This window comes from Delphinus delphis, chromosome 2 (assembly GCF_949987515.2).
Source record: "Delphinus delphis chromosome 2, mDelDel1.2, whole genome shotgun sequence".
NCBI lineage: Eukaryota > Metazoa > Chordata > Mammalia > Artiodactyla > Delphinidae > Delphinus > Delphinus delphis.
The window spans coordinates 82452319-82462032 of NC_082684.1; the positions used below are offsets into that span (position 1 = coordinate 82452319).

Sequence of the window (9714 nt, forward strand, 5' to 3'; positions counted from 1 at the left end):
GGTATTCTTAGTACTTTTGATCTCTAGATTTTTCTGCAGGGGGCGGTATTCTTTATTAGGATTTCTATTTCTCTGCTTGCATTGCTCTTTTGTTCTTGTATGCTATCTACTTTAAACATTGGAGTCTTAGCATATTAATCATAGTTGTTTTAAATTCCTAGTCTGCTGATTCCAATATCCCTGCCATATCTGGTTCTGATGCTTGTTCTGTCATTTCAAAATGTATTTTTGTCTTTTGGTATGTTTTTTTCTCGTTTTTCTTGATTGCTAGACATGATGTGCTGGGTAAAAGGAACTGCTGTAAATAAGCCTTTAGTGATGTAGTGGTAAAGTGTATAGGAAGAGGAAGTATTCTATGGTTGTGATTAGGTCTCAGTCTTTTAGTCTGAGCCTTTCCCTCAGGATTGTGAATATCACAATTATTTATCCATTTTTTCTCTCCCTTTAGGTGTGTCAGATGGTTAGAGTTGACTAGTGTTGGGTATATCCCCTCCTCCAGATCAAATAGACTCTGATAATACCACAGTAGGTCAGACCCTCCTTAACTAGTTTCTCCTGAGGACAGGCCTTGTTAAGAACAGTGTTCTGGCACATTTCGTAATGGTTCCTTCTCCACTCCCCTGCTGGAAGCATGTATGGCTTTTTCGGATACTTATTGTGGGAACCTGGTTGATCTCCTAGAGGTAAACTCACAAGAGTTTGGGGGCATCACAATGACTGTCCCTACCCCCAACCAGGAGTTTTGTTAACTGTCAGAGTTGTCCATCCTGAGCCTCCAGCAATTTGTCAATTACAGTTGAGTTTTTCCCCCCCCCAACCCTGGCACTGGTTTCCATGGTGATTTTCACTCATGAGTCTTTGCTCTGGTAAGCAGTGACTCCCTTTTTTTTGCTCTCTGCAGTCTTAGGGGTGGGGTTTGCCCTGTGTCCTCCTCTCTCATAGATCTAAGAGGAGTTGTGGATATTTTTTGTTGTTGTTCAGCTTTTTTTACTTGTTGTTACAACAGAATGGCAGCTTCCAAGCTCCTTATATGCCAAAACAGAAACCAGAAGTCTGTATTACTTTTTAAATTAAATTTTAAATGTATAAGGAAAGACCTAAGTTTAAATAATAAATAGGATGACTCAAGTAATGCTTTTTGTTAAAACCATTTTGAAAACCCTTACTGCTAATAGATTATGAAGTTTTGGAATACACATTATATATAGTTTTATTAAAAATAAGGAATGCATTCTTTTGTCACTTAAGTAGAAATTGTTTGTATTTTAGATAATGTTCAGTCATCCAGGCCTAGACATTCAGGGCAGAAGTATAGAATACGTACAGCGGCAAATACCCAAGGAATGTGGAAGCCTAAAGTCCCAAAATAAGGTAAGTAATCTTAGTTTTATCTTCTGATTTGGAATGTAACTAATTAACATGTAAGTGAAATTTTCCAGTCTTTCTAATTCTCCATATAGTTGAGTTGTACTAGAATTGTTTTTTAGTGTATAAATTTTCCATTTGTTTATATATACTTCTAAACCCCATTACTTAAATTCCCTCCAAATTTCTGGTTTGAGTCTGGGGGATTGTCAGTATACTTATCACCAGTAGGAATCGTATGTTGTAATATAATGGTCTGCATCCATCACTGCACCTTTAGTCCAGACGTGGAGTTTTTTTAGCCACAATTCCAAATATATGGGGAATAGAAGTCTGCCCCAACGTGGATTCATGTGCTTATTTATAAAGTAGTCACTGTGTCCAGGGACTGGCACTAGAAGATATAAATGTGACTACTAGAAGCCCACTTATATGGGTGAAGGGAAGCGTCATTTTGATTTATGCCTGAAAAATTTACTTTTCTCCCTGGCCTCAAGGAAACAGGCTACCCAGAAGGATGAGAGAGTGTGATGTGTTTTAAGTCATTTTCAGAGACTTGTATAGCCAACCTATGAACATGTATGTCTTTGTATTAGTTTGCCAGGGCTGTCATAACAAAATACCACAGACAGAGTGGCTTAAACAACAAACATTTATTTGCTCACAGTTCTGGAAACTGGAAGTCCCAGTTCAAGGTGTTGATGCATTTGGTTTCTTCTGTGGCCTTTCTCCTTGGCTTGCCAATGGTCACCTTCTGGCTGTGTTTTTTTTCCTCTGTGCACCCACATCTCTGGTCTCTCTCTCTCTCTTTCTGTCCAAATTTCTTCTTCTTATAAGGATACCAATCAAATTGGATTAAGGCCTACCCTAAGGGCCTTATATTTTAATCACCTTTTTAAAAGGCACTATTTCCAAATGCAGTCATATTCTGACATACTGGGATTGGGGCATCAACATATGGATTTGGGGGGACACAATTCAGCCTATAACGTTCCACCCTCTGGTCCCTCTTCTCACATGCAAAATACATTCACCCCATCACAACACCCCAAAAAACTTAACCCTTTCTAACATCACCTCTAGGTCCCAAATCTCATCTAAATACCATCTAATTCAAGTGTAAGTGAACTCAAAGTTTGATTCATCCTGAGGCAGAATTCCTCTGGGCTCATGAGGGAGGTGGCCCCATCCCCTTGGCCATCAGTGATAGCATCTTCCTGAGAATTTTCTTGCTCTTCAACTTCTGGTTCATTTTTGTTTTAAAAATTACTATTTCAATTAATCACTTCCTTCTCATATTGTAGTATAAGCAGCAAGGAGGAACTAGGCTGCACCCTCAGCACTTTGCTTGTAAATTTATGCTAAATATCCAAGTCCATCACTCACAAATTCTACCTTCCACAAGAGACTAGAATACAATTCACCCGCATTCTTTGCCACTTTATAACAAGGATCAACTTTCCTCTGGTGTCAACAGTATGTTCCTCATTTCCATCCAAGCCCTCACCAGAAGCACCTTTAATGTTCTTATTTCTACCAAGTCTCTTCAAAGCTACCTAGCCTGTTTATAACATGCACCTCAAAACTCTTTCAGCCCCTACCCATTACCCAGTTCCAAAGGCACTGCCACATTTTTAGATGTTTGTTAGCACAACATCCTACATATACCTTGGTACTAAAATCTGTATGAGTCAGGGTTCTCCAGAGAAACAGAACCAACAAGAGATATATATATATATAAAGAGAAAGAGACTTATTTTAAGGAATTGGCTCATGGGATGGTAGAGGTACATATTCAAAATCTGCAGGGTAGGCTGTCAGGCTTGAGACCTAGGGAAGAGCTGTAGTCTGTATCCAAAGGCAGACTGCTGGTAGAATTCTTTCTTGTTCCAGCAAGGTCAGTCTTTGTACTAATAAAGCCTTCAGCTGATTGGATGAAAGCCACCTACGTCATGGAGGATAATCTACTACACTTATGGTCTACCCGTTGAAATGTTTATCTCGTCCAAGAAACATCTTCACTTAAACATGTAAAATAATGTTAGCCAAATATCTGGGCACTGTGGCCCAGCCAAGTTGGCACATAAAATTAACCTTCACAGTCATTATTGCAATTTTCATCTCTTTCCTTTTTAGGTCCCTTTGAAATCAATCCGACATGTGAGCTTTCAAGATGAGGATGAGATTGTCAGAATAAACCCTCGCGATATCTTAATACGTCGCTATGCAGACTACAGACATCCTGACATGTGGAAAAGTGACTTGGAGAGAGATGATACTGACTCCAGTATTCAGTTTTCTAAACCAGACAGTAAAAAATCAGACTATCTGTACTCTTGTGGGGATGAGACTAAGTTAAGTTCACTCAAAGACTCTGTGGTATTTAAGACACAGCCTTCCTCATTAAAATTTAAGAAGTCAAAACGAAGAAAAGAAGATGGTGAACGTTCTCGCTGCGTATACTGCCAAGAAAGGTTTAATCATGAAGAAAATGGCAGGGGAAAGTGTCAGGATGCTCCAGACCCTATTAAAAGATGCATATATCAAGTTAGTTGCATGCTCTGTGCAGAGAGCATGTTGTATCATTGTATGTCAGACTCAGAGGGAGATTTTTCTGATCCCTGTTCATGTGACACTAGCGATGACAAGTTCTGCTTACGATGGTTAGCCCTAGTAGCTTTGTCTTTCATTGTACCATGTATGTGCTGCTACGTCCCTTTGAGAATGTGCCATCGTTGTGGTGAGGCGTGTGGGTGCTGTGGTGGGAAACATAAAGCTGCTGGATGAAAGCATCCAGTGCCAAAATGAGCTTAAAATCTTTGTGTCCAGGAGTTAGCTAACTTGGATTTGTGGAAGCTTTTGGCAAGCATTATGAAATCTTGCCTGGTATCATTGGGGCCACACGTGGAGGAAGCAGAACTCATCAGTTCTTGGCATTTCACAAATGCTAGCCATGCCTAACTTTTTCCCTGGAGTGCATGGCATGTTTTGTTGCAGGTTCTAAAGAATATTTGCAAAAGGAAACCATTTCTGGTTATTGGCTATATAAAGTGAGCATAAATATGATCCAACTAAAAGGGGTTAATTTTTTGGCATTTTTGTATATTTATGCATTAGGTGATGGGACTTTTAAAGGTTTGAATTCATTAAGATATAAACTTAAAGTGCACTAGGGGACAGTTGATTTCAATCTAAAAAAAGTTAACACTTGGGAACTGTAAGAAGTAAAACAAGTGCAACTAAATCATTTATTAGTTGTTTTTTGAAAGCAGTTTTATGTATAAATAACAAATGTTTATATTTAACTAAATATAAGGTACGAGTTATTACATATTAAACTTTTCCTCCCCTTCCTAGTTCTGAAGTAGATGTACATATATCTACTGTCACATTCCATTATATTTTGAATATTTTACTTATCTAGTTAATAACATTTTGGTTCCATGTGAATGATTTGATATTTTCATTGTCATTTCCCTCTGGCTACAGTTTATATTGAGTTATATCTGTACATTCTGGTAATCTAAAATCCTTAAAAAATATTCTAATAGCCTTGAGTGACCAACTTTTTTTTAAAGCACAGATGTAATTGTCTAATGTTATGATGGGAACATAACACTTATTTTTATATAAAAAGAGACTGAGTAAACATTATAGAAAAAAGTAAGGTTTTGGGTTGTTGTTTTGTTTTTTGTGGTATTCAACCAGCAAGTTGTTTTCTTTCAGAGTTTCCTCCTTCAAAAAATTATATTGCATTTACAAATGTTTTACAAGGTGAAAAGTGTAACTGGATAGTTAGAGTAAGTAAAACAGTTTCCTCCTGAGATTTCCACTTATCATTCTGCTAAACCAGAATATGTTCAGCTGTGTTACTAACTTTTTAGCTTAATTCTCAGTGCTTGTTATCACATAACAATGATACCTTTTCTCAGTTGCATTTTATTTTATTTAAACTGGCCAAAAGCAAAATTATTTTATGTAAAGGATGTGCTAAACTATCCCAAGAAAGTATTTAATCCAGTATTGTGAATGAAATATCTTGTACGTATAAATTTATTTCTTTTGCAGAGCATTGTCTTACTGGATGTTTTATTTACAAAGTAGTTGGATAAATGTTCTAGCAAATTGTTTGAAGTACTTTGGGGTCAAATTTGTCTTTTTTTTTTTTTTTTAAAGTGTTACATTAAAACTCTAACCAAGTAAGGGGTTCCTTAAGAACATTCCCTTAAAGGGAAAAGTTGAGAAGTGTGCCTTTTTTTAATGGCTTGAAGTTTCAGAAGTGATAAAAATTAAAATCACACTACTGTTAGAAGCTCATTTTCTATGCAGGTTTTTAAATGTCATTTATGTAATCATTCTTTTTACATATCACACTTAAGCTTGTGTTAGCTTTCTTCTTTTGCCCCAGATCAAACTGAACAATGTATATAACACTATCTGTCTGTAAAATACTTTTTTTAAGAAAGCATTTATATTTATATGACAGCTTGAACTGACAACATTGTGTATATAGATCATCTTAAAGTATTATTTCACATTGAAAAGAAGAAAAATATATTGATAACTATAGATGTTATGAAGAAGAGGTTATTTCTAGTTTTGTACTAAAAATTAATTGGATGAACTAAGTCCAAAACATGATACCGTAGCAGCAGTTTTAAGTCTTATTTTTACTGTTTATATATTTGGAAGCTGCTACACCAGATGATCTTCATCCCTGAAGTTTTCAGCTAAACTTGGTTTCCTAGAATAGACTGTTAACTTTCAAAATTACTTTTTATTGGTAAAATGGAAATACTGGTTTTCCTTGTGAATAATTTTCGTATTTGTAAGTGCTGAGTTTATAATTCAGGTTTGATCAGGTGTGAACAACTGAAGAAAATAACTTGCTGGCTATATAGGAAAATGCTGTGGAAATGAACTGTGTATATACTTCTGGGAAGAACAAATTTAATCATTTCTTCTGTTGAGCACTAATCAGTATAGTGCAACTCCTGGTCCTGTACTGTATTTTATATGCAACATATATGCTTTAATATTTTAATGTTTGTGCATTAATATTTTCAATTTGTTTAACCACTTTGCTGCTAAGATTTTTCCGTCCCATCCCCATTTTTCCTTTACAGTTTTAAACAAGTTTCTTCATTAAAAACTATGGTCATGAAATGGTTTTTATTTTACCTTGGATCTTTATAGTTTAACACACCCAGGTTCCAAATCAGTCTAGAAGACTAACTGATAATATAATGTTACCTGAATCCCTATGTGGAAATTTTCTCTTGAGTAAATTAGAATTCTTAGGTTAAATTTCTCGTTCTTAAACGTGTATAGGTATATTCAGGAACATTTTCTTGTTCTGCATTACAGATTTGGCACTGCCAATTGGCTTGTCCTCTAAAACCTTTCTCTTTGGTTTTAATCTGGTAGTAGAAGCAAATGGCTAAACAAAACTGCTTAAGTAATAGTAAATATTGAAAATGAAATCATCTAGATGGCATGACAAGAAAGACTTTTCGTCTGATGGCTTGTTCAGAATTGATAATCCTTAAATGATTTGTCTCCTGAGTTGACAGGGGAGTCATTTGATTTCGGAAGAAATATGAGGTATGTAACTTCAGCACCACCTACTGGATGATTTATAGACCATACGTGAGGTGGCAATTGGGATCTGACAGGGTTCATTCATCATTACTACCAGTAAAGGGCTATTTAAGTGGTGGCCACCTCCAAATGGAGAAAGCAGGAATAAGAAATATCTCAAAGGAACTGTAAAACCAATCTTTTCCCTAATGTGTCTTGTTGAAAGATTTTAAGCACTTTTTTCTTACATATCCTGTTTTAAAATATTTATCGATATTTGGAACTGGCAATCAAACTTAATGTGCCGAAGCATTTATAGAACCAATTCTTTCAACTTGCAAAAGCCATTACCAAAATGGTATTCTTACTTTTCCTCCCATTACCAGTCAGGGAGAATTTTTTAGAAAAAAATAAACATCACTGTATTTCATCATGACAACTTCAGAGAGTGTGTGTGTCTCTGGGATAATGTTGGGCAGGGGTTAAAATTTAAAGGGGGAAACTTAAAACTACCTATTTTCATTGGTTATTCAGCAGTGCCTAAAATGAACTTTTGAAGTAATACAAATGCACTTTCAATTCATGTGTATAGTGCCATCTGATATCTTGGGTAAGTCTTGTCTTTTCTTTTTCTCTCCCCAGCCCCCGCTTAAAGGAACACTACAGAGATGTTTCTTAATACCTATATGTCTCAGAAATACAGGAAATACGTACTTTCCTCCAGATTTAAAGAATCTTAAGGATGTTTATTTTGTTGAAATTTACTTTAGGTTTTGTGATACACTTTGGAATATATGTTTAAGATTGGGTTTTTTATTTTAGCCTAAAGATATATTAAACAAGTGTAACATTTTTCTACATGAAACTTTGAAAACTTTAGTTACCTGGAAAACATAGATTCTTAACTAAATACTTTTATTCTTAATTTGATTTCCAAGATCACATTTCTAAGTATAAGGGGAAGCACTAGAAACTTGCATCATTGTTACACTTAAAAAAAAAAAAATTGGTCTGTACTCCACAATAATAGCACCATAAGGTGTTTTGAAGTAAGTCAAAACAAAGAAATCACAACCTGAGATAATTTATATAAACCAAAAAATAAGGTGGGGGAGGCTTTAAGTTATTAAGGTACTGTTTGCCTAGCAGCCAGGTGGTTATAAAACTTTGATATGCTTTGAAACACTGATGTTAGCCATTGTTCCTGAAAGCTCCTTAAATTGCATAAGTTGCTAGTTTTGAAATTTTTCAAGAATAATCTAGTTGAAAAGCCTTTGTATTAAAGATACACATAGAGATTTTTTGTGAACATTGCCAGTATGTAGTATCATTTGCTTTCTATTTTTGACCTCAAAAGTGCCTCACTTGTATATTATTTCCATTAAAAGCTTGACTGCATTCTTTCCAATAAGCAATGAAAAATTGTTTAACTCATGTCATAATGTATCTCCTTAGATATAGTTGACTAGCTTGATAGTTTTGGATATATAATGTAAATACGCATATATAAGTTTGTAACTGTTTTTGTTACATCATACCCATGTAATTGGACATATCAGATGATATCATAAGAATTTGTTTTAATTACCTGATTAAACCTATCATGAAATATAAAAGGACTTTTTCTTACTCTTCTAGAGATAACAAACTATCACATAAGAGATAATAATTACTAAAGCAGAAAGCAGTAGTAGAAATGGAAGCTTTTGATCATAATTTTTTAAGGTGTATTTTTAACCAAAAGGTCATGTAGAGTTCATTTTAATGACTTATTTATTCACCCTTGATTGTATCCAGATTTTTTTTTTATAGTTTGTTACCTGATACATTATTTGCTTTGGGAACATGTTACAACGAAGTCTGGATTAACTGCCTTAAATGATGTGTGGGAAATTTTTAACCCACTACTCTTACTCTTTTTTTTTTTTTTTTTGGTATCAGAGTTTCACTTAACTTGTAATATAAGCAAAATTAATCTAAATGAAAAATTATTAGGACAGTACTCAAAAATCATAATGTATTTCAACACCAGAATAACTTTTGAATTACTTATATTACAGTTGTATTTATTTGAAAAATCAAGAATTAACTGTTTATACCTTTACCATGAATTATGAAATGTTAGTCTTATGTGTTTATTTACAGGTTTTCAGAAATTTACTTTATGTTCTTCACATCAAGTTAATACCCACAAGTAAGTAGAATAGTTTTTACACGAGAGAAATTGAAACTAGGGTTTCTGCTTGGCTGTCAATATAGTGTCATGCACACAGTAGTCCTTAAAAAACATCAGCATTAATAATATGGAAGTTGGAGTCAACTTTAAAACCAACTACTCTAAGATTTGCAGTTTTAGAGGTATCCTTAAAATAATGGCTAAAAAAATGTATAATAAAAGTCTAACAAAATCATAGTTGAAATGGTGTTTTCTTTTGTCTAGCAGTCTTTATTTTATGTTTTTAAATGATCACTTACAGTCCTCAAATAACCATATAATGTAAGTATTATCCTCATTTTACTTAAAGAAGAGGTTTAGGTTTCAAGAGGTTAAAAACTATCCCCAAGATCACATTAGAGGTATCGGGATTGAACCAAATTGTCTTACTCCAAAGCCCATGCTTTTAGTCACAATGCAGTTTTGTGTTTCGTTATAAGAGTCACAGATGTACTTCATAGAGTAATCATATTGTTCTGTTAAAATGAAATTTTATTTAAGTTGAACAGTATGATTATTCTGTGAAGTACAAAGCCTTTAAAAACAAAGCCTGT

The 9714-nt window shown here is 34.5% G+C and overlaps 1 protein-coding gene across 1 annotated transcript in view; it reads left to right on the top strand.

Annotated features, from left to right (window-relative positions):
* The window catches only part of SPRED1 (sprouty related EVH1 domain containing 1), a 119411-nt gene extending 110067 nt beyond the window's left edge, over positions 1 to 9344 (top strand). Inside the window, exons 6-7 of the mRNA XM_060004970.1 lie at positions 1270 to 1371; positions 3502 to 9344. Coding sequence (XP_059860953.1) covers positions 1270 to 1371; positions 3502 to 4152 — 753 coding nt within the window. The 3' untranslated portion in view covers positions 4153 to 9344. The remainder of the gene's footprint in view (positions 1 to 1269; positions 1372 to 3501) is intronic.
* Positions 9345 to 9714: the final 370 nt, after the last annotated feature.